Source organism: Emydura macquarii, unplaced genomic scaffold (assembly GCF_026122565.2).
Source record: "Emydura macquarii macquarii isolate MOO-44397 ecotype Brisbane River unplaced genomic scaffold, CSIRO-AGI_Emac_v2 contig_2924, whole genome shotgun sequence".
NCBI classification, from domain to species: Eukaryota; Metazoa; Chordata; order Testudines; family Chelidae; genus Emydura; species Emydura macquarii.
Genome location: NW_027133061.1, coordinates 3,997,384 through 4,023,011, shown reverse-complemented (window position 1 = coordinate 4,023,011; position 25,628 = coordinate 3,997,384). Strand labels below are relative to the sequence as shown.

General features: G+C 53.2%; 1 protein-coding gene across 1 annotated transcript; it reads right to left on the bottom strand.

Annotated features, from left to right (window-relative positions):
* Positions 1-4,565: 4,565 nt before the first annotated feature.
* LINGO4 (leucine rich repeat and Ig domain containing 4) lies at positions 4,566-6,452 on the bottom strand. The gene has a single exon (XM_067569480.1). The coding sequence runs from the start codon at positions 6,450-6,452 to the stop codon at positions 4,629-4,631; it is 1,824 nt and encodes a 607-aa protein (XP_067425581.1). The 3' UTR covers positions 4,566-4,628.
* Between the last annotated feature and the right edge of the window lie 19,176 nt (positions 6,453-25,628).

The following is a 25,628-nucleotide window of genomic DNA, read 5'->3' as shown; positions in this document are numbered from 1 at the left end:
CGGCCTGCCTGGTTTGTTTGGGTGTTTTGCTGCCTTGTGGAAGGTGTCACAAGCCAGCAACTAAGGCGCCATGTCAGTGCTCCTGCCTACTGGTGAGAGCATGGGGAAGGGGAGCCAGGGCTCCTGGGTTCTAATCCCAGCTCTGGGAGGGGAGCTGTGTCTAATGGTTAGAGCAGGGGGGCTGGGACCCAGGATTCGTGGGTGCTATTCCCAGCCCTGGGAGGGGAGTGAGGTCCGTGTTTAGAGGAAGGGAGGAGAATGAGGCGCTAGGACTCCTGGGTTCTAATCCCAATCCCAGCCCTAGTACTGACTCACTGTGCAATAATCTCTAGCTAGTCCACTCGCACCTGGGCCTGCCCCGTCTTTTAAAGAGATATCTCCATGTTAGGCACCTGAGTTACACTTTACTTTCCGGGGACCCAGAGCGTGGCTCGGGAATTGTTCAGTGTTTAAAAGCTGGGCTGACAGTCTGTGCCCGTCCCACTGGGCTGAATCTCCCTCCACGCCCGATTCCTTCTCTAAGCCCAGCCCCACCTCTCTTGGCATTTACCTGTTATTCCCATTCACCGCTAGGGTGACCAGATGTCCCGATTTTAGAGGGATATTTGGGGCTTTTTCTTATATAGGTGCCTATTACTCCCCCCCCCCCCCCTCCTCCTGATTTTTCACTCTAGCTGCCTGCTCCCCCCTGTTCTCAGCAGCCTGGCTGGTTTGTGACCATGGGCTCCCTCCTCTGGCAGCCTGGGCACCTGCGTGTGTTATACAATCTATGTTTTGCAGCATCATGCAGTGAAACAGGGACCCTGGAATCTCTCTCCCTCCTCAAGTTCAAAGTCGCAGCTTGTGTCTTGGCTTTAGACTTGGCACATGCGACAGACCCTTTGAGAACCAACGAAAGCCCCCTGATGATCTCTGCAGGAGGAGCAGGGGGGTCCATCCCGCAGGCATTGGCACGGATGCTAGAGCACTGGAGTGTGGGGCTGCAGCAGGATCCGAAAGAGGAGGGGGTCACAGCCTGGTTCCTGCAGCGACCCCCCCCATGTTTGGTCTGTTTATCCCGCACGCCCTGCTGTGGGAATCAAGGCCTCCTCCCACAGGCCTTCCCCAGGAAAACGCAGGCCCCGTGGGAATCAGCACCATTCCTCGGGGCTGGGAATGGCTGCAACAGCATAAAGCAGGGGCTGAGAGTCAGGACTCCTGGGTTCAATTCCCAGCTCTGGGAGGGAAGTGGTTTCTAATGGTCAGAGCAGGGTGGACTAGGAATCAGGACTCCTGGGTTCAATTCCCACCTCTGGTAGAGATTAGAACAGAGCCTGGGACTCAGGCCTGCTGCTTTCTAGCCCTGGCTTGAACAATTTACGGTAGAACTTGGAAGCAAATCCCTGCACTTCTCTGCACCTCGGTTACCCCCCTCGCAGGGGGATGGCAAACATTTCTGACGAGCCTTGAGTTCCTAAGAAGGCACAGAACAGTCGTCATGATGATGCACTCCGTCTCTGAACCCTCAGTCCAAGGGCTCGTGGATTCGGACCTGGTGTAGAGAGATCGAGCTGGGGAATTTTGAGCTAGAGGATGAGGGTTGTTTGCAGACATGCCCAGTGGTCCAAGCTGGCCTCTATCCCTGGTGTAGCGAGCATGTCAGAGGGGCAGCTGAAGTGCTCTGTGTCTCTTTATATGTCCCCGGGGAAGGTGTGTACATTAGAGCAGTCCCGAGGCTGCTCTAACTAACACCAGGGATTGGGCAGGGCACAGCTGCAAGCTACAGGGAACACAAAGATACCTTAAAGCACACAGCTACCATAGCGCCTCTTCTCCCTGCACCCGGCCTTTCCTCCTTGTCCCTGGTGCAGGAACACAGCAACTGAGAATCTTGGTCTGAGGGCTCCCGTGATTCATGCCATGTGCTGCCCCCAATACCCAGGGGTCAGTTTCCTCCTTAGACAATTAGCCCCGCACGCACACAAGTGACAGAATTCTCTCTTCCACGGCTAACTCCAAACCTCGGACAAATTGGTATAAAATGCAGGGGCTAAAATCCCCCTAGGAACGCCGGCCACGCTCCAACTTCTCCAAGGAGCAGGAATCCCAGAGCCCTTTTCAGAGGTCGCGGAAAAACACAGCTGAGAAAAATGGCTTGGGAGATTCATGTATTTCACCAGCCATACCAAGGGCTGTGAGCTGCGTAATGGACCAACCCCACGGCTGCAGTCCTGGGCTACAAGCAGGAGAAAAGGTTTACTTACACTGTGAGCTCTTCGAGGCAGGGACTGTGTTTGTACAGCACCTAGCACCAGGGCTGGGGGCAGGGGTTTGGCAATACAACGCGCCAGTAATACTGAAGGTCACATGGGTTTCTTCTCCATCTTCAGGACACACATTTCTCAGGTGAAGCGTCTGGCTGGCTGTAGGGATCAAACCTGGTGGCTCGGCTTCTAAAAGCAGGCACTCCTACAGCTAATATAGACCCCTTTAGCACAGGTCCAGTAGCTGACTCATCAACCTTGGGGTGTGGCCACTGCCACCTCTCGAGGGAGCCCGAATGCCCCACTGAGCGTGGCTTCCGCCATCACGCCTCGTAACTTGCCACAGAAATATCGTCCACGCCCGAAACTCCTTTGCCCCCCCTGGCTTCTGCAGCTGTTTCTGTTTATTGCACCAAGCAGGGAAATTGATTTAGAAGAAGCAGACGGAGTTTAAACACCCCCGGCTCAGATTCTGCCAGGTGTCTTGGGGATCTGCCATTGCAAGACAGGCGCGGCTTGCCCAAGTGAGGTGTGATGCTTTCGACACAGCGGCTGGACGGTAATAGCTGTGCCGGCCAGGCTTGCTCCTGTCGACCAGCGGCGAGCGCCGAGGAGAACACCGTCATAAATGGGGCTCTCGGGCAAAGCAGCGCCTGCATGGCAGTGACAGCGCATGCCCTGCAGAAGAATAGATTCCGCCGGGGGGCGGCGCTGCAATTACATCTTTCATCCACCAGGGGATGCTGCAGCACCAAAAGAGAGGGCCGCTTGGCTCACTGCCAGAGCAGCCAGCTGCAGAGAGGGAGGGGGCACTTCGGCCTTGCCCCCCCCACCCTCTTCTGCAAAAGTGCCTGCACCCTTCCTGCATGGTCTAGTATTCCCAGCTCTGCTGTGTGATCTCAAGGCTAATCACGTCCCCGGTCTGTGCCTCGGTTTCCCCAACTGGGTGTTTAATAATAGAGCTTATGCGCCCTCTAGTGGGGCACTCAGTGTTCTATGTGCTGAGAAGTTCTTAGAAACCAGCCACAGTCTGTGTATAATTAGGCCCGGAATACGCCTATGTAGTTACAGAACAAAGTTATTTGGGCCCCAACTCATAGTGCTGTATCATGAAGAGCAAAGAACACAGCACCGCCCCACTCCATGCCTCAGTTTCCCATTTGTAACATGGGGATCACGCGATTTACCTGCATCACAGGGTTGTTAGGAGGCTTAACCCCGTCATGACTGAAGGGCTTTGAGTTCTTTGGTTCACGGTTGCTATAGGAGTGCGGGGTGTTATTTATTGCTCTCAAGGATCTGGTGAAGTGTTAGACACGACTTCAACCAGGCCTGTTTAAATAGATTGCATTTAGCGGCATGCTTGGTTTTTGCCTGACATTAATAATTCATTGCAGATGGAGAAGTTGTAAGGGCGGGGGGCCAGCGAGGAGCATTTTGTCTCTCCCCTAGGAGCTCATTAAGGATCTGGGTGATTTCAGGGACAAAGATGACTCCGGGCCTGCAAAGACACTTCCAGATTTTAACCCTCCCCTTTTCCCCACTCTGCCGCCATCATTTTATGTCGGAGCTGCCAGAACCCCTGCTAATTGCCCCGCTCTCATGGTCTGATTCATTTCTCTTGTGTTTTGAGAGCTGTTCTGCTTGAGGGGAAGAAGCCATGATCTGCCAGTGTCCCATGGCCCACAAAGTCCTTCCCTCTTTACCTCAGGACACCTACTTTCTCCACACCCATGGGACACCTATGCTTCCCCCCAGCTTCCCAGCCAACGCACCTCACACCTGACCCCTTTCTACGCTAATCACCAAGGCTCTTCCAGCCGGTGGCTATTGAGATGGGGCACTTGCCCCTTGGGAACTCCACCAAGACCCACTAACCTCATTCCCCAGAGGTCCCCAACCCCTGCCACCCTCGGCTGGGTTGGAACCGGTGCCCTACAGGTAAAAGGCTTCATAGTCCAACCCCAGCTGCCTGCGCCACCACGTCCAGAGTGTTTAGAGCTTCTGCTTTAACGTGTTATCTTTGCAACAAACATGCCCGAGTCTTGGCGCCAGGCCCAGGTGAGCTTAACTCCCCTGAGAGTCGGCCAAACGGGGCCAACTAACACAATCCAGCAAGTTGGGGTTGGTCCTGCTTTGAGCAGGAGGTTGGACTAGATGCCTCCTGAGGTCCCTTCCAACCCTGATCATCTATGATTCTAATCTCTGCTTAATGCTAACGACAAGACTCCATGGCAACCAGCGCCACTACACGGGCGGCGTGTGGTGCCGTCCTCGACCGCTAACCAGGACGAACCGATTTTGTAAGTTCTCTGCCTTGTTCTTTCCCATGTCGACAAAGAAACGGAGGCCACCTCTGTGACTCAGGAGAAATTACGACCCCCCTCACATGAGTTTCATGGCAAACTTGCTGCTGCTGCTGTGTGGCTTGTTCCAGGACGCGTGGGGATAGTGAGGGACGAACTCGAAGGTTGCGTGATGCTTGACCTTCCCTTTGCTCTTGCTCCAGAAGAAGATGAAGACGAAGCAGATGGCGACCGAGCTGAGGAATGGCAGGATGCCCATGGCCAAGACTCCCACCAGTGTGCCGGCGTCGAGGTGGAACGGCTGGACGTCCTCCGAGCTGTTGAAGTTGCTGCTGTTGGAGAACAGGAAGGAGTCGTTGCTGAACGGGACGGAGGGGTCGCTCACTTGAAGGTGGGCCATCAAAGTGTCATTCCCAGCCACGTTGCTGGCAACGCAGTGGTAGGCACCGCTGTCCTGAGCTAGGGTGTGGTCGATCTCCAAGGTCCCATCTGAAAAGACCCTCATCCGCCCCTTGTGGCTGGAGTCCAGGCGGATACTATGAGGCGACACCCAGTAGATGGTAGGATGTGGATCCCCTTCACCCTTACAGCTCAGTGTTGCCTTGCTTCCCTCTTCCACGCTCACCTGCTGAGGGGTCTTGTCTGGGATCTTGGCCTTCCTGCAAGTGAAGTGACTGGGCAGGATGACGTCGGAGAAGTCCTTGAAGACTTTCCCTTCGACCGTCGTCGGGCTCGCGCAGGCGGGCTGCTGCCCTCCGAAGTTAAGCCTCCGTCGCCTTCGGATAATCCATAGGAGCCGGCAGTCGCAGGCCAGGGGGTTCCTGTCTAGCCGGAGGATCTCCAGGTTCCCCACCGAGTGGAAAACTCCTTCTTCCAAGGTCCTCAGGGCATTGCCGGAGACATTGAGCAGACGGAAGTAGTTGAGGCCTTGGAAAGCATTGGTGGCAATGGTGGCCAGCCTGCCTCCGGAGAGGTGAAATTCCTGCAGGCGCAAGAGGTCACTCAGCTTCTTCTCCTGGATCACCGAGATGGGGTTGTAGGAAAGATCCAGGTACTGGAGATACGCCAAATGTCTGACCGCCTCGTAGGGGATGGCGCTGAGGTTGCACTTGGTGATGGACAAGGAGGACAAGTTCAGCCCGAAGAGGCTGTGGGGCTCCAGCCTGGCCAGGAAAGGCCAGCGGTCAATCTCCAGCACATCCAAATGGTGCAGCCTGCGGAAGGAGTAGTTGTGGAGGACGCTGATGTTGAGCACCTTGAACCGGAGCTCCACCAGCTGGTGGAGCTGGGAGAGGGCGAGCGTGGGCACACCCGTCAAGTTGCACTTCTCCAGGGTGAGCTGCTGCAGGCGGAGTAGCCCGCCAAAGGCGTGTGGGGAGATGAAGACCAAGTGGTTGTCCCCGGCCTCCAGTTCCCTCAGGTTGAACAAGTCTTGGAAGGAGTGGTCCAGGAAGATGACAATCTTGTTCTCGCTGATGTCGAGGACGGTGAGGTTAGGGAGGCCAGTGAAGACTCCAGGCGGGACGATTTTCAGCTGGTTACTCTTCAACCGCAGGGTCATCAGCTGCTGGAGGCTGTTAAAGGCGCCGGCCTCGATGTTGGAGATGAGGTTCTCGCTCAGGTCCAGCTCCTTCAGGGGCTGCAGGCGCGAGAACATGCCTCGGTGCAAGGTTCTGATCCGGTTCTTGCTCAGATCCAGGAGCTCAGACTCCGGGGGGATCCTGCCTGGCACGGTGGTCAGGCGCCGGCGGTTGCAGAAGACTGACTTGTCCTGGGAGGAGCAGTGGCACCTGGAGGGGCAGCTCCAGCTGGATCCCGTCAGCAGGGCCTCCAGGGCAAGCAAGAACACGGGGTGCCAACAAGCCCAAGAGGAGGGAGAGACTAGGAAAGGCCCAGCCACCATCTTCCCTGCTTCCTGCAAAACAAGAACATCCCCTGGTTAGAGAACTGACACTGGGTGCAGATCTGTAAGAACCGCTCTGTGCCCCAGTCTGCCTCCTCGTCTGCCCGCGACTCTCTCTCCCTGCAGCCGTAATTCCTCCGTAGCATCTGATCAGCCGAGGGAGAATAGTCTCCAGTAGCACAAAGGGGAGAAACTTGAGGCATAGGAGGAGAAAGGGACTCGTCCAAGGTCACACAGCACATCAGTCGGGACTAGAACCAGCATTCCTGAGTCCCAGGCCAGTCTTCCGCCCACAAAACCTTTGCCTTCAGGAGAACTTGGGCAGAGGCGAGTCTGCAGGCTGTATTTTATGTTTTTCCCCTGCACCATTGACCTCAGAACATCCAACTCAGCACTGGAACGTCTGTGTAAAAATTTGGTGGCCCTGGGACATTTTGTATTTTTAATTAAAGCAGAGGAAGATACATGGAAATTTTCCAGCACTGAATAATGTATTAAAACGCAAGCCCCCCTCCAACACTCAAGGTGCAGAAACCATGTTGTCTGCAGCTGCCTTTTGACAGTTTTGAAGGCTTCAGAGCATAAATTCCTGCAGCACTGGTGGGTTTTAGCCACTGTCTGTGTTGCACCCAGCACCTAGCGAGGGATAGACTTACTAGGATAGACAAGCTGGGCTGGAACTGCCCACTCAGGAAGCTGGAGCAGCTGGGCTGGTGTTCCCTGCGTCCCTGGAGGCGGCTTGGTGGAGGGAAACAAGCAACTTCTTCACGGATCAAACAGACCTGTCACGACGTCCCCTAGCTGAGTCACAAGGCAGCTAGGCCATTACCGGCGCACCCCGCGACTGCAGCCCGGCCCAGCGGGCGGCAGGCTGGTACCGATCTCGCTGACATTGGCGTCGGCTGGGGGCAGCCGTCCTGAAGGACGTAGCGTGACCCTGGTTCTGCCCCGGCATCAGCCGGCTTGGGACAGCGGCAGTGGGTGAGGCATGGCCAGAACCTGGGCTCGGAGGTGGGTGGTGGGTCCATCAGGGCTCTCAATTTCCTCAGTAGCATCCCTCCACGCTGCTCAGGGCGACTTTCATCCTTTAATTCCAACCCCCCTTCCCACCCCACCCTCCGGCGCGCCCCAGGAAGACACACTTGCCTTTACTCATGACCCTGGCGGGGCGTCTGTGTGCACGGCCACCTCAGATCGCGTCAAAGAGATTCTGGTTTTACTCCCCCGTTTCCAAGGGCTCCCGCCGGCCACACGGTCCTTAGCGCAGATCATGGCCTGCTGCAGAGAGAGAAGAGTCAAGAGCAGAAAGGGTCCGGGCCTCGCCTCCCCACTGACGGAGACGCCTGTCAGCAAGAACCATCCGCCAGGGAACCGGCTGCTTCTGAAAGACGGGGGCAAGGATATGCTTGATTCCCTGTGAGCGCAAGTGTTTGTCACGTCCTCCCTGGGGGGCTGAGTCCCCGAAACCAAAGAGGGCAGGAGTCTGACGCTGCAGCCTTAAAACGCCCCCGGCTTCAAGGGATGCTTTGGATGCCACCATAGCACAGTTATTAGAGCAGCAGCATGGCCCAGTGGTTAGGGCACCAGCCTAGGACTGTGGAAACGTGGGTTCACCGCCCTGTCTCCCACAGGCTGCCTGTGTGACTTTGCACAAGTCACTTAGCCTCTGTGCCCCCCTCAGTACACGGGGATAACGGTACCACCCTTGCTCTTCATCCTTAGATCTCCCAGTACATTACAAAGGAGGTCAGTATTGTCCCCATGGTACAGATGGGGAAACTGAGGTGCAGAGAGGGGAAGGGACTTGCCCACGGTCCCCCAGCAGGGCGGTGGCAGAGCTGGGACTCGAACCCCAATCTTCTGAGTCCCAGTCCAGTGCTCTGGCCCCTGAAACACACCATCACCCCCTGTGATGGGTGCACCTAGAGCCCCCAACTGAGATGTAGGCCCCATTGTGCCAGGCGCTGCATAGCCACAATGAGAGAGAGACAGCCCCTCCCCCCCACGCTCACTGTCTGAATAGACAAGGCAGGTCCAGAGCGAGAGAAAGAGGGAACGACGAATAAAAACCAAAAGGTGGGGCCCACAGAGTGGGATTGAAGCCGGATCTCAGCACGTTAGACACCAGACCTTGATGTCACACTAACTCCAGGTCGTGGCGCCTCGTGCCCATTCTCTGCCCTATGGAATATTTGCCAGTTATCGCAGGGGTGTGTACCCCTGGCCCCCGGAGACGATTGCCCCTTTCACTTATTTCTTCAGCAAGGAAGACTTTCCGGTTGTTCAGCCGAAATTTACCTCTCCCTAACTTCAGCCCATTACTCTGCCGCCTTCCTCCCCAGGGGCCATTCTAACCACCCCCCTCCTGCTGATACTTCCCAGCCTACTTCGCCTTCCTCTAGCACCTTCCACCCCAAAGCACGTTAGAAACGTACCTAACCCCGCTGACAAGCAGCCACCTCTGGGGTGGGTACGGCAGCTTTTAACAGCACGCAGCAACAATCTGACAGGCAGGGGAGGAGATTGTATCACAGGAGACCATCTACAGGCAGGGCATTATTATTCAGGGTGGACGCTGGATTTTAGTGCTCCTTGCCTTACAACGGTGACAGCGGCCCGTGCAATGCGGAGGGGGTTGTTATACGCCCATGCTTGTGCCAGCACGGAGAGATGGTTGCATCTCCAGCCCCTAGGCCTCGCTTCCTCCTAGCCTGCAGGGTGCCAGTTCTCTCTTTGCAGGGGCCGGGACACCGTGGTTCTCAAGCCAGGCCAAGGAACGCAATCTCCAGTGAGTGTTCCTGTGGCATGTCGCCAGCGCATGCATTAAACCGTAGACATCAAAGCGAGGGATGATTTAGAAGGGGGAGAACATTCATCGAGGTGCTGGGGAGGGGCGGAGGCTTGGAAACAGTGGGAGGACAGGAATTCATTGGAATGGGAGCCAATGCCTTTGCTCTACTCGACTAGGAAGTCATTAGCGAAATAAGGTCTGGCACGCATGGCGCTTCCTAATGTTGTCTTTCTTCGCTGGCTAGAGGACAGGGTGACCCAGATCCTGATCTCTGTGACAATGGTGTAAATCCAGAGTAAACTCCAGCAGGGCTACTCCAGGTAGATGCTGGCACGCCGGAGGAGCAGGATTTGGTTGCATATATAGTTGAAAGGTGTCGATTTTCTCCCAGGTTTTCAGAGCAGAGCGAGGACGGCAAATCCCCTGTGCAGCTTGGCTGGAGCTTAGCATCCCTCCACGAGATGTTCTCAGACAGCAGAGGCGGCCTCACTTTAAAAACCGCTGCAGACTCGCTCAGATTCCCAGGGCTCAATCCTCTACCAATCCACGCTGAGGTTCATGCCTCTTTCCCCGTCCAGAATCCCCGCTGCAACAGGGCCTGAGTTTCACACGTTGCTCATGAAGTCTTCCAGTCATGGAGCAATGACAATGCAAGCTTTTCTCTGACTGCAGCTGCTGGCAGGGAAAGGATCTCTCTGCAGATGCCATGGCTAAATTCTCACCCATTCTGTCTGCTGAGAACTCTTGCTGGGGTTTTATTCCGACCTAATCGCTGTCCCTTTCCAATCCTCACTTGTTGATGTGTCAAGTCTAGTTTAGATTGTACGCACAGGACTCCTTGCTTTTAGGACAAAGAAATAGATATAAGATAAATAAAATACATAGCATTGTTGTGTGCTGCCGCGTTCCACCCCAGAACAGGCTGCCTTTCAGTGATGGGCAAAGTGAATTTTTATTCTTAGGCAAAACTCCTGGGGACTTGAATGGTAGAGCTGCCCGAGAAAGGATGGCAGGATTTGGTTGTCATTTGCAAAGCTCTTTAGGACCCTTCAGGGTGAAAGAAATTACAAGGAATTATTATTATGCATATGGCAACAAACTGCGGTGGGGCAGAGGAAATGGGCGTTGGCTGCGGCTGAGCAACAGGCGCGGGTAAAGGTTAAGCAGGAGAGATCCTGCATCCTCTCTTTGTAATTAATTCCCATGCTATGACAAACCCACCCAGCGCTGGAGGAACGACATCTGTACTACACCGCATATCCTAGCAGAGCTTCCTAGTGTATGGACGCAGCGTGCACCAACAGAGGGAGTCTTTCTGCCAGTGTAGGAACACCACCTCCCTGGACGACATGAACCAGGCCGACAGAAGCAGTTCTCTGTTGCGATAGCTGTGTCTGCACTGGGGGTTTGCCACCACAGCTACGTCGCTGGCCAGGGGTGGGTTTTTCCACATCCTGGCCTGACCCAGCGATGCTGCTATAAGTTCTCAGTGGAGACCCAGCGTACAGAATGGACGGCATTTTCAAACACAAAGCCCTTCTGTCCCCAAGAGAAATGGTCATTTTCTCGCCTGCCTGCTATGCGACGTAAGGCCGGCACTGAGGGATTCAGAGCAACCGCTGCAAACACGGATCAGGTCCTGGGGTCATTTTGTGCTGGCAACACAGCTTTCATTTTTTAAAAGAATTTTGTATTAAAAAGGCCCCTTTCAGTAAAAACACAGCCCGAGCATCCAAGCTCAGAGCTGCCAATGCTAAGTAGCCCCAGGAGGCAGAGGGATGGTGATTAGATCCAGAGATTGGAGCCCATGGAGGAGAAGATTTAATCAGGCTAATGCAGGTGTGCTGGCCAAAAAGAAAAAGGGGTGGGAGGTGGATGAGGGTGGGAGACTGCAGGACAAAGGAAGAAATGCAAACAGACCCAGCAGGCCAATTCTGCCCTGGGATCCCACGTCGGGCCCGATTTTGCCCTCGGTTAGGATTTGCACCCGTGTCACTGAGCTGCCTACTGGGCTGGGAACGAGAGAATTTGCCCAGTGGTGGGTTTAAGCTGCACCCCAAGTGACGACATAGGACGGATGTCCACCTGCCAGGTGGAGCCCATTCACCGCTGGTCTTTGAAACCCGAATCAAATATAAAGAGCTGCTCACTCTCTGTTGACACAGCCGAACCAGCTCCTCCAGGGGGACAGTCTGGCTTTAGGTGCAGGAGAAGTTCCCGATATGTCTTTGCTGCAGTGCTAAATTGGGCGTTCCCCTTCCCCTCTCTCCTGTCCACGCGCACAACCTCTCCCCCAGTTTGGTGCTTTCAATCCCGGGCTAGCTGGCTATAAATCAGAGCTCAGGCTCACGTTCACGCAGGCTGGGAAGATGCTCACTTGGCAGTGAGGCTGCAGACTAAACCCCTCGACAGTCCTCCAGTGCTTTCCCACAGTTCCTCTCTACAGGCCCAGAAGGACAAACAAGTTCTCCCACAATTGACCAGGGAACAATCACAGACCGGCTCAGCTCAGGACAGCAAAAAGCACCATGAGATGTGCTCCAAGAAGTCCTAGCGACATACGCAGGGGAACACAGCACCGGTGAGGACACAGTCACTTGGGCAGGGCTTTGCCGTGTGGCTGCTCACGCCCGGGCTAGGCTAACCCAGGTGCTCAGACCCAGGATAACACGGCAGTGAAGACGAAACTGCAGGGATCTACGGCAAAACTCCTGTTTGCCTTCCCCAGGTAAGGAGCCTTCTTCAGTGGGGCTACCAAGGGTGGATTCCCGCCTACGATGCTGCAGTTCTATTTGTAGGTCATGATGTGTCTGTAGCGGTGCTGCTACACCTTGAATTTCATCCTGAGTAACAGGAGCAAGATTTGGCCTTAGAAGCAGCGGTGAGCGCTGAACAGCTGGGTCTCCTGTTCTCGATCCATCCAGATAACCTTTAGCTTTCGAAACTCTGCCCGCGCCAGGCATCTGAGGCGGCACTCAGGAACGGCCGGCATACTCCCATTCACCCTCCCCCCGCCTCTCTGAACCCCCCGCCTTGTTCTCCAGGGGGTCTGCTTTCATCTGAAGGAAAAGGTCAGGCACGATTAGGAAGAACTGCTGCCTTTGCATTTTTTGAGCTCAGCCAATGCAGAGGCCAGTCTGCAGGGAAGTGTTAACTGCCCCAGGGGAGGGGGCAACCGGTGACCCCCAGTGGGAATAATTCAGGCCTCAGCCCTGTTAGCTATTCCATTCCTGGCGTGAGAGCAGGGGGAGGGAAACAGATCAGGCCCATCTAGTACTGTGAGGGGCATCTCATTTTGTGCCCCAAGCGGGTAACGTTTAGGAGGTGCCACCTCTTATTTTTCCACTCCAACTTGCAGAGACAAGGTCAAGCCCCACCAAGGTGGGTCAAGCCCAGCCCGGCCAGTGGCAATGCAATCATATTTTGACTCTCTACAACGTCTATTCTGAGCCGGGTCTCATTTTGGTGATAAGTGGGTGGAGTTTATTTAGTGGGCGTGGCTTGGGGAAAATACCTCCCCCTCCCATCCAATCCCCCCCCCCCCCTGATTTTCATCAGATTACAGCTCCATCTGCTGTCCAGAAGCCTGTAATACAACTCCTCACTGGGGCATGGTAGACAGGACACCACTCCAGTCTGGTCCCATGCCCATTGAACTTTGCCTGGGGGCAGAATTCCTTAGAAGTGCTGCAGATTTATGAATGCGGCACCAACCCATAATTCTCTGACTAAACCAGTTAACCCCTTGATGAACACTACACACCAATACCACACAAGCTAATAGAGGGACATGCTGGCATCTTACTGAAAACCCCACTAGCTCCAGGCCCAATCAGAAATCATGAATCTGACCCTTAAAAAGAATCACACGCGTGGCTTAAAAAGCAGGAGTTTTTTGGGTTGTTTTTTTTTTTAAATAAATGTTTTATGCTTTTTATTTGCCATCTGCTTTTTGGGCCTTTCAGGGGGCACGGCTCCAAGCTTTTCTCCCTAGTCGGGGGGCTAGAAACTTGCTTTCTAGAAACGTTTAAACAAAAGCTCCCACAAAAAAAATCACAACTCCAGGAACTGGGGCTATAAAACCAAACCATTGTGCAAACTCCGAGGAGTTGGCAGCAGCTTTGTGCCCCTTGTGGCCAGGTGTGGTACTGCAGGTCCATCCTGCCTTCATTTCCCCAGCCGGGTCATCAATAAATTGGTTGTAGAGGATCCGAGCAAGGGGAAGAAAAAAAATCAGCACGTCCTCTTTAAGAGCTCAGGGAAGGGGCGGCTCATGCAGCCCTTAGTTCAGGCTTCTGGTGCACAGCTCCCATGTCCACACAGTCTCTGCGTCCGGTCAAAGCCTGAGACAGAGCCCAGACGTTGGAGCCGGCGTGGGCTTTATCATCCTCTCTCTCCTTCAGTGGCTTGTTCAAGTAGCCCAGCCCGCCCCATCTTGGCTGCGAGCGCCAGCCTGTCCCTTACAAGGGTAGATCACACACGCCTCCACACGCCTGTGTTTTCTGGAGGCCTGCCCCAGGGAACTCTTTGTTGTTGTTGTTAGTAGGGGTATTTGAATGAAAGCCAGAAACTCAGCATCCAGGGAGAGGTCAGTTCAGCTCAGGGTGATTCCCATCAAGTCAGTGGCGTTTCTACAGCTTTATCCCATCTCCACTGACAGTACCAGGCAGCAGATACTTGCAGTTTACCAGGAGGCCGGAGTGACCGTTTAATGATGGAATTAGTCAATTAATCAGATCAGCTCCAATTCATTAGAATTAATGATGGATGATGCTACAGTCAGGATTTTAAACCCCATGTCCCAGACTCTCCACTCCTCACCGCCACCTCGTTAACATTATTCTTCCATCCAGAGCTCTAACTGTACAACCTGGAATCCTCAATCCCTGCATCTCCCACCTCAACAGTTGGTCTCATTTACAGACAGGGCCAATTTCATCCCAGTCAGAGCAACTCGCCCTAGATTGAAGAGCAAAGCTGGGGGAAAGAACCCAGGAATCCCGGCCCTACTCTAACCACTAAACTACCCTGCCTTTCTTGTTCAAATACCATAAACTACATTACGTTACTGGAGAACAACAGCCCGGCTGAACACATGAGCGCGTGTGTATCTCTCACTTCTAATTAGCATCTCTCTGCCAGTCACTAAGTTGCCAATAGTGACTTCAGCAGCTGCTGGAGCTGCCCCAGGTCTGGAAGGCAATGAACGTCCTTTCCTCCTGAGAACTCACGGTGCTTGAGCTTTGCATGCCACGAATACCTGCCACTGTCTTATACAAGAGGATCGGACGTGCTGCATCCATGCCAGCAGCTCCCCCCTTCCCTGGCTCCATTGGCGTTTTCAATCCGCCTGCCATAACACCATGTTGCCGGACTGGTCGGCCCATGCTGGGCCAATCGGCCGGTTGGGGGTAGCCGGTGCAGAGTGAACAGAAACAGATTTCTGAGCATTCTGTCCCAGGCCCTGCCTAGCAAGAGGGGCTGTGCTATTCAGCAGTGGTATTAGTCATGGCCCAGGACCCCACTGCGCTAGGTGCTGTACAAACACAGAACAAAACCGGATCATAGACTGGAAGCTCTGCAGGGCAGGTAAGTCCTCGTCTTCTAGTGAGGGTCTTGCCCCCCCGGCTGTGCACCGTGTTTAACATGAGGGCGTTGGGCGTCGGCTAGAGAACTGCCCTGCTCATTTCAACACCCCATGGTTCAATACACCCAAAGCAGCCACTCTCCATCGGTGTAAGTGTCACCCCACAGTCTCAGTGGCACTGGCCTGACCAGCTCAGCTACCGGGCCTTAGGGGTAACTATCCCGCAGCTCCCTGCAGCAGTGGGTTCAGGCTGATTTCCAGAAGGCACTGGGGAGTGGCAGGGGGTTGGGCTAGTTGACCCGTTTCATCTGGCCGGCCTCTGTGCTGGCACCGAACTGGTCCGGGTGATCAGCAGAAGCGACGGGGCTGCATTCGCGCTGGGTATCCCAATTGTCGGCCTGGGTGTGACCTCGAGAGGGACGGTACAGATCAGAAGAAACGAGCGCCTAGCTCCAGCGTTTGAAAGGCCCGGAGGCAGGGAACTCGGGGCTGGCTGTGCCCGGCTTTTCGATCCTGGCGCCTGCCTGTCTAACATTCACCTTGACCTGTTTTCTGTAGCACTTAAAGCCAAAGGGCCAACCCCTCCACTCAGTTAGCCCTGGGCACCGCTGCTCTCCACCGGCAGGGGATGGGGCTCAGCATCTGCCAGCTGTTCCCTTTGCAACGAATTCTGTTCCACTCCGGCTTACAGCGAGCGAAACCAGGCCCCAGGCCTGCTTCCATTGACGTCAACTGGAGCATCTCCCACTTGTTCTCGGCAGGAGCAGGATCGGGCTCCAGCACGGTGCTGTGCGCTGGCCACTCCCCCTCTTCTCCTACCCTAATCCTCTGCCTAGTCGTCCCTCATGTACCACTCCTGTGAGCCAGCCCTCAGCAGCCATCCCAACCAATGGGAGTTTTCATCCTGGGCCCAGTTACAGGGAACCGCTGCAGCTCTGAGGCTCGTGTGGCTATGAACCCCCTCCCGTTATTTCGGCACCTCAATACCTTTGAGAATCTGAGCTTTCCCCAAGATCACCCAACAACTCCCTGGCAGAGCTGGGACTAGAGCCCAGGAGTCCTGCCATCCAGGCACTGGCTCTAACCACTAGAACATACTGCCTCCTCTGACTGACACTGTCACCATAGTTGCAGGAGCATTAATTGTTTGGTCCCATAATTCCCATGGAGGCTAGTCTAAGGCACTTATCTTGCCCCCTTCGCCCTAGTATCTGAGCGCCTCACAGTCTGTAATGTATTTATCCTCACGGGGGTGCTATTATCGCCATTGTACAGATGGGGAAACTGAGGCACAGAGCGCAGACAGGCTAGATACAAAGGGATTTAGGCACCTAAGTCCAACATTTAGGCACCTCGGACGTTCTCAAAGCCACCCGCCAGCTGCCACTTGACTCTTCTACAGGCACCTACGGGGTTGACTGGTGCGCCCCCTCATGGCTGGGCAGGGCATAGCGGAGCAGCTTTCCTCACTAGCGCCCCCTGGCAATAGTTGCTCCCGCGCTGTGGCAGCCCCATCCTGCGACTCGGCCCGCCGGCCAGATCATAATTTAGTTCCATAGTGTAGTTTAGTTCCTTCTCAGGGAACAGAAAGCCCAAAAGAAAGATGCGATATCCTGAGATCTGTTCCTCAGCGCCATGGCTCTCCCAGCCTTTCTCCCCGGGTTTTCTGAGGGGCATCCCACCACCTTCCCTAGCGGCTGGTGGGGGAAGCCAGGCCCAGCCTCTATACTGGGTTCCAGTCCAGGGACCCTACAACCGGCAGCCAAGGTCTGCCCCCATCAGACCCCTTGCTGCTGCCTCCTTGGACTCCCTACAGTTGTCTGTCAGCTGGCCTCTCTCGGTTCACCCTTCTCTCAGGGCCAGGACCTAAAGGGGTCCCCCCGGGAACCCCCAATAAATCACAAACCCCAAAGTACAAATTCAACCCAGCTACTGCCCTCCTGGGGCTTGGCCTTCGACCTGTCCCTCAATCGAACGCCTCCCGGGCTCTCTCGCTGGAAGCCCAGCTCCCGCCCTGTTATCGGGACGCCCCCCACTGGTGCACGCCTGCTCCGTGTCCCTCCTTCCCCTCGGCTCAGGAGGGGATCTCCGGCCAGCTCCCCCCTGCCCCCTGCCCGTCTCTTCACCCTCCAGGAGAGGGGCCGTGGAACCCTTCCCCACAGCCTCCTCTCCTCTCTGCTGTTTCTTTCCTTTCGAGTTCCCGGCCCAGCCCCTTCCCGGGCCAGGCCCAGCCAGGGAGCAGAAACTGGCCTCTCAGGCCCCCGTTAACCCTTTCATTGCCAGTGTGAGGGTCATTTCCCCCTCCGCAAGATTTCAGCTGTCAAGCCGGGGCAAAGCAGAGTCCTGACCCTGCACCTAACAAACTGCTCGGGGCCTTCGCTCACCCCTCAGCCCCAGGGTGATTTTCAAATGAGGCGGGTCTCCCACGCGGGGTCCGAGCCAGTAGGCCTGCTCTGAGCACCCCTGCCCAAACACAAGACACCACAAGACACAATGACACACGTGTCCCCCCTGACCTGGGGGAGGGACTCAGGTTCAAATCTCTGCCCGGCCTGGTTTGGAGCCAGGCCTTGGACTCGGGTCTCCCGCATGCTCAGGGAATACCCGAACCACGGGGCTGTTGGGTATTCTCACACCTTCCCCCCACTTTCCTCTGCACTCCTGGCTAGCTTTTGCAGCTCCCCAGCTTCTGGGGCTGCCTTTCCTAGGCGCCCCCCTCTCTCCATACAACACACAGCAATGGGGATGTAAGTCCCCTGTGCGAATCCGGTGCTAAGTGACTTGCTCAAGGTCACTCCGGGAGCCTGTAACACAGCGAGGAATTGTATCTGGTTCTCCGAAGACCTTAGCTAGCACCACCACCACCTTTTTGTCTCCAGAGGAGGCCCAGATCGCAACAGAACGAGACAGCTGGGAAATGACCTGCGGGAAGCGGTGTCGTTGGAGAGCTGCACTTGATTACAGCGCGCTAGAGAGAGGCGTTTCTCCCAGAAATTCCGGGGCAGCAGAAAGCCATCATGTATTATTGACCGAGGCAGGGTTGAACGTTACTGACTGCTTTAAATAGCAAAGCCTGGCAGGCTGCTGCGCTTACATCACAAAGTCTGATCATTGCTAATTATAGCAAGTGAAGCAAGTTTGCTGCTTTTTCTGATGCCGCTCTCCATATGGCAGTCCCTGGCTTTGTTTTTCGCCAGCTCACACCTTGTTATTTGCACTCGGCCTCCCACAAGCTACAGCAGCACCTGAAGGAACTGGTGGAACTTCTATAAAGGGCACCACAGCCAAAGACAGGTCACCCTCCCACAGCTCGCCTCCCACTGAAGGTTTCTGAGCACCAGTTAGCCTCCAACAATCCAGCTTCTGGTCTCCCCGGCTCCCAACACCGGGACAAGGGGATGCTCAAAGGTGGCCCATTCAAAACTGGCAGAAGGAGAGACCTTTGCATCTAGTGACTGAGAAGCCTGTGGAACTCACCGCTACAGGAAATCACTGAGGCCAAGAACTTCGCAAGATACCAAGAAGGACCGGACATTTATATGGATGACTAGAAGATCCAGAGTTAGAATAGATATTGCTAACAAATTTCTTTGGTAGAGATATTTCCCCTCGTGCTTCAGGGCTTAAGTCAATCTCTAAGGCAACTCTGAAGCAGCCGGTGCTGGTCAGGGTCAGAAAAAGGGTACTGGACTAGATGACCCCTGCCATCCTTACTCACACCTTATTCCATGAATAGTCTGGTTCAAATCGATTCAATGAGGGTAGGTGATTATCAGGTTTATTTAAGACACCAGAATTGAACATCTTAACTAAATGCGCCCGCCTTTCCTTCTGCACAGATGAATTTGTGGCCGATCAACATGTAAATGTCAGTTATTTTTAAAACATGCTGAGCCAGATCCTCAGCTGGCGTAGGATGGCAATTCAAACGACTAAGTGAGTCTGATTTGCAAGCACTGAGGATCTAGCCCAATGCGTTACGTTTAGTCTTAATCCAGAGGATGATAAAGATTTACATATTTTTCCAGCCAGCAAAGCTATTTTGTTCCCCTTAAAGCTAAGATATGTGCATTAGAAATTAGAATAGTCACACAGTCTCAGCAGTGTGTCATTAAAAAGATTGACTAACAAGAGGCTAAAGAAAAACACGCAGCTTCTCATTCTGAATAGGTTTTGACTAAAAACAGTACGCCCAGGAGCACATGGAAATGTTTGTGAAGTCTGTGTGCTGTACTGGAGCGTACAAAACAACCCATTATTTGCAGAGCTGGTGCGAAGCATTTTAGCTTGGGTTTAACTTGATAACGTCCTGGCCCTGGATATTAAAAACATATTGAAAAAAGTGATCAGTCTGCAAGACACCAGACAAAAACAATCGACCAGCCCTCCCATGAGAATTTAGCCAGCATGCAGTTTGGCGACAGGTAATTGGAAGAAAATTTCTCCTCTCTGTTTCAAGGTAAGCTTTTGGGGTTTTAAAAGCTAGAATGTTTAAAAAAAAAAAAAAAAAAAAAATTAAAAATCAGGCTGCATGAGTGAAATTAACCAACAAGATTGCCAGGAGGTAAAGGGATGCAATCCACCCCCCTTCAGGATTCCAATTTCTACAAAACATTTACCTTGCCTGCATCCCTCTGCTAATCCAATGGAGTTTCACTGATCTTTTTCAGAAGGGACAGCTGTGATCACAGACTCCGACATCCACCCGGGGACAGGTGGGTCCTGGGTCAGGCTGCAAGCTGGTTTCTGTGTTTTCTAATCCTCTTCATGATTTTCAATGATGCTGTGGACTGCACTGACAGATACCGGAGTCTTTTTGCTCTCCAAGGGCTCTTGCAATTCAATTTTCTCCTGACCCATCAGCTCCAAGCACTGATCTCCCCAAAGTCAAGGTTTTTCCAGAGAAAAGGATATTCTGAAGTGAGGGGGACACACAAACACACACACACACACACACTTACACCTTGCTGTCACAGCAGCCTTCACAGCTAGATGCTGCAAAGGGGAAAGAAACCCAACCTTGAGGCAAAACCCCCTTTTTCAAATCAGTTGCCTCGCCATTGCTAGCAGGATCAGGGCTGCAGCTTTGTGAGCCAGAACTCAGTGGCTTTGAGCCTCGTCCATGGCTAACAGGTAGCAGAGGGAGACCCGCAGCATCTTACCTGGGGCATCTGGTGCCTGCAGGAGCCAGGATGCTTCTGGGTTGCATGATGACAGTCGTCCGTGCGTGAGATCTCTGCTTTGCTCTGCTGCTGCCTTCCAGCCCACGTGGCTCTCACTTTTCCCAGGCAATGTTCCACCCCAGGCAAGCTCACTTCTCTGCCGGCTGCTGCAGGAGAGATTTCTTCCTACAGAACAAGTCTCAGACTGAGATTACCCTCCTTTCTCCTATATAAATGGAAGGGTTGAAAAAAAAAAAAAAAGCAGAAGGAGGGGCAGGCGAGGCTGCTCTGGTCCTTGGCTGTAGGATGTCTAGAGATAATCATCCTGAAAGGGCCTCTGCATCCGCCGCTCTCTTTGACTTGCAAAGTTAAGCACTCCAGGAGTTAGGAAATGCAAGAATTAAGGCTGCGCCTGCACCCTTCATTCAGCCCCCCGCTGCCAGGGCAGCTGCATTATGACACATGATCTTTCATTATATGATCACGTACCATTTTTTCCCCACGGCCCCCACTGAGCATGTGAGATGGACACACAAAGGGGCCAAATAGAGGGTGCCGACAGAGACAATTACAAACTCAGTTTAGCTTACCTTGACTTGGTCACCTCTTCAGGTAGGTTTTTTTTTTTTTTTAAACTATACTGTTCTCCGTGTGCATGTTAACCCGAGAACTGCATTGACACACGTCACTCACTAGATGTGCTTCTGAAGGGGGATTCTACCAGCTGGGGTTTATCTGAAATCAGGGTTTCTGGCACCAAAGTGTTTTGCTACACTGGCCACTGAGAAGCAAAATCAAGAGGAAAAAGACACAGCTGCAAGAGGACACACACCTGTCTGTGAAGTCACGACAGCTCAATGTAGTCAAACAACATTTAACCCACATGATTCAACAAACTCCCCTGAAATGCAGCAAGGAAGACGCAGCGTGTTATTTACATTATGATGCGAGTTCTTCTCATTTCTATAGCACCTCTCGGTCCCAAGTGCTTTCCATTATGTTACATGGATTGTCTGGGAGGTGCTAGGCAACCTACATGAAAGGGTGACATCTCCAACGGTCACCTTTAGATGGGAAACAAGAGCTGAATCTCACAGGCCTGTTTGAGACAGGAAGTGAAGAACCCGCACCAAGTTGCAGGAGGCAGAATGTAATAACGAGAGTTGGAATCTGCCTGTGGTATCAGGTTAACAAGTTGATTTACCCCCCTGCAAGGATGCCCCAGTGATCTGAAAAGACTCCAACTCAGCTATTTATCTGGCCCACATCACCATAACATCTGCGCGCCTCACAGTCTAACGTGCTTACCCTCACAGCTCCCCTGTGAGGCAAGGCAGGGCTATTAACCCCATCACACCAGTAGGGAAACTGAGGCACAGACCATCCAAGATACCTTAGAGAATCTGGGTGTAAGTAACTGGCCCACGCTCACACAGGAGTTGTAGCAGAGCAGGGAGGTGATCCCAGGTCTCCCAAGTGCCAGGCGCGTGCTCTAACCACTGGACCATCCTTCCTCATCAGAAAAGCAGCTCCTCCGGCCAGCCCAGCATGCTGGGGCTGGATTCAAGGCGGATTTGGGAGGAAGAAATGCCCTCTTCCTGGGTAGGAGACCATCAACCAACACGGCATGACCTGGCCAAGCCTTGCTTGGCTGATGGGACCTGGCAGTGTCATGTCCCGAGGCACGGCTGAGAGGAACCCAGGGGCTGCTCTTGTGTACGCCACGGGGGCAGAGCCCCACGATGAGGAGGGCGAAGACAGACCCGTCTTTCGCCGAGAGGCCATGCTGCCTGGCGACGCTGCGTTAGCTCTTAGTTCATCCGTCAGTTCCAGCGAGGGACCCAGGCTGCTGCCCGTGGATGGCCAGCTGCCTCCTTCCCTGATGGGGTTCCCTGCCCGGGGCCCGCTGTGGTGGCAAGCCAGGAGGATCTGTAGCGAGGAGACGCTGGCCATTGCGACAGGACTAGACAGTTCCCCAGAGCACAGCCTGCAGCCAGGACACGGGGTCCACGCTCTCCAACCCGCACCCACCCTTCCCCCACCTGAGCAGACGGTCACTCGCCACAACTATCGCTTGTTAGCTCGTCAGCGTCGTTGCCTGTGCGTGCAGCGCCTGGCGCCGGGGGGGCCCCCGAGCCGGCCGGCCAGGTGCAGCAGCAGCACCACAAATGTCACACCACAGCACATGCCCTTTTGCCCCTTGGATCAGAGCCCCCGTGCCGCTAGGTGCCCCTGGCAGACAGGCGCTCAGGCAGTTTCTCCGGCATCCGGGGTCACCGTCTTACGGCCACGTCGTCCAGGGTCATGAACTAAGAAGTCCCCAAAAACATCTGAACGCAAACCAGACCCTCCTGCCCTCTCTGGGGCTGTCGTCTTCGAGGTTCAGCCTGCAGCCCCCTTTGTCAGGGCTGGTAGGGAAACCCAGCTCCCCACTTCGCCGCTGGGTCCTGCACTGAACAGGCAGATTGACCCCTTCACTTGAGTTACTTCCTACCTTGAGGTCTCTTGCTGCGTCTCTAGGTCTCCCAGTCTCTGCCCACTCCCCCCAGCTTAGTGTCATCATCAGCTCATACAGGTATTTGACTAGTTTTACAACAGGCTACACAAAAAGCCCTAGAGAAGTCAGTTCAAACTAAAATTTCATACGGACAATGGTTTGTTTATGGTAAAATGAGAAAGGCAGCAATTTTTCAGTAAGTGCGCTGGTTGTATTTTTATGTCTGATTTTGTGAGCAAGTAGTTTTTAAAGGAGGTGAAACTTGGGGGTCCGCAAGACAATTCAGACTCCTGAACGGGGTATAGTCTGGAAAGGTTGAGAACCACTGCATTATATCGCTTAATCTGGCTTCTTGTACATCACAGGCCAAGAAATGTCACCCCAAACAGCCCTTCATAAGTCCAAAAATTCAGTTCGACTAAAGCGCGTTGGACCTCAAGAGACTGAAGTGTTGCATGGCACAGGCGCCAAGATGCCATCAACGCCCACGGCGCTTGCAACGGTAGGGAATTGGTTCGGTGAAACAGCCCAGCAGACAACCCAAGAAGGTGAAAATTAATAAATAATAAAACAGTCCGAGACTCGTGATAAAATGGCAACACTCCGAATAACTGCGGAATCATCAATAAGCAGCTGGGCAAAATTTCTTGGCAACCTAGTTTATTGAAAACAGCAGATAAACCTGGACACTTTTCAATACGTTTTTCATTACAATGTGCATTCTGAATAATATATTTCTTTAAACCCTTGCAAGTAAACATATAACCCTGGGCAACAAACAAACACACAAAAATGCACCATTAACTTTAATTAAATTAAAAGAAATCTAAAACCTCTTCTTTTTTTTTTTTTAAAGACTGATTGCTCTATTAAAAAAATTACAACTTTCAAATATTTACAAACCTGTCATGACAAAATATTTAAATACTGAAAACAATTTTACAAAATGACAGTATTGCAGGTTAGATTTATTGGATTATTCTTTTTTTTTTTTACACTAAAAGAATGCAACTAAAAAGCGACAGTGAACTAGGCATGGATGCAAAGAGGTTAGCGGATCGGTGAAACAGATATCCGGGGTTACTGGGGTAAGAGTCTGCTCTGGATCAAGCTAGTAGATGTTCAGAGAGCACCTAAGGTCAGAGAGGGCTTGATTGTCTTTTATTGTGCTGGAAACAGGACTGCCGGGCTCTGACACTCTTAAAGAGACGGATGGTTTAGAGGGTCTAGCGGTTTAATTCCTCTGGATTCCAGATAGTGCAAGGTTCAAAGGTGCTTAGGAAGTTGGGTGTTTAAGAGCAACTCACCCCTGCATCAGATTTGTAACAAAGACCCAGGTTCTGATCTTTTTACGCCAGTTTTGCGGAGGGACGTCAATGCAATTGACTCCTGAATCACACCAGTCAGACAGGGTGATTTTTGCCCAGCTCCCCCATGGCATTCAGGCACCTAACTCTCTTTGAGGTGCTCAGCCTGAGTGCCCAAGTCCCTTTTGAAAATGGGAGTTAGGCTCCTAAGTCACTTAGGTCCTGATTTTTAAAGGCATTTAGGTTGCCTAGCTCCCATTGCTTTCAAAGGGATTTAGGCACCTACACACCTTTAAAAATCGGCCCCTTGGGCACTTTTAAAAGGCAAAATGTTCCCTGCGCGTGTCTATACCTGTGTCCCAGCCTGTACGAGCAGCCAGATTTTCAGAGGTGTTGGAGCCCTTTTCCGTCTCCATTGATTCAATGGGTGCTCAGGACCTTCTGGAAACCAGACCTGTAGCATGGCTCCACCTCGGGTCCAATCCAGTGCCAAAGAGGCTGCCGGCAGCAACGGGGACCTGGCCAATCCAACCCTGCTTCGTTGTGAAGAGGCTGCACGTCAGGTGTGCAATAACAAAGCATGGGAGAGGCAGGATTCGAACCCTGAGCTCCTCAGTTCTGTGTTCAAACCACTACAGAACACTTCCCCAGGCTGTGGATGGGGCTATGTCTGCTAGGCTGCATATGCTGCATCAGCGGCAAGAGGCTAATGCCGAAATGATCAAATGAATCCAAGAGTCGATTCGAAACCAAGTCCTCTTGGCACAGAGGCTGTGTCAGACAGTAACACTGGTACCGCTGGCTGGGCCTGCCCCCAGCACTGGCTTTACTCCGAACCAGTCCAATTCTTTTGATTGAAAAAAAAATGGCTTTTGAGCAACACGAATGTTTTCCATTTTGGTCAAAAAGTTCTCGTGTTTGTGTCTAAAACGTCAATGTTTCCCCGTTTTGTGCTGCAGAAAACCGACTGTTTTTAACAAGAACATTTGTGTGTTTCTTTTTAAATTGGGTCAGGGGCTGATTTTTCAACAAAAAAACGGAACATTTTTTATCAGAAACTTCAGGGGAGAGGGGAAAAAAAATGATTTTCCCTCCCCTAAATTGCCCACGAGCATTTTCCAGGCAGCTCTATTGCAGAATAGCTAGCGCGGCCCAATGGACCTATGAAATGCTAGCATCAGCCTCTCCTCCATGAATTCTGTACCTTTGACGTATCCGAGCACAGCACCAACAGAGCAAGACAAACAACCCGGACTCCATACAAGTTTCTGATCATTAATAAGGCCTGCATTAGACTCGCACCCGGGCTGGTGACAAACGAAGTGCAACCTTCCTTTTTGTAAAGCTCTCGCTGAATAACATTACAAGTGCAAATTTAGAGGAGATGGATTAAGTTGAGACCGAAGGCCAGCAACGAATTCTGCTCCCCTGCCAGCTACGGCAGTGTTCTAGTCCTGGGATTTTCATGCACGATAGTGCCACATCAGCTCAGCAGCAGCAAACGCTGGCCAGGTAGCCAGCGTTGCTCTAGCTAGCTGGGGAACCGGAGCAGTGACGCCCCGGCAGCATGGCCTGTCCAAGCCCGCCCAGAATCCTGGGTAATTGCTCACGCTGCTATGCCATCACTGCTATCGCTACCCAAGACAGATATGTCTACACACGCTGCCAGCACACCCCCTCACTGCGGGTCAACAGGCCCTAACTTCGCCGTAGCCCTCTCAGTAAAATGCATCGGTGGCTGGTCTCTCTGTTGCAGCCCTCTTGGCTCGTGTCCCGCCGTCCGATGCCCGTGCGAGTTCATGCTGTCGAGGCTTACGAGTGTGGTGAGCAAT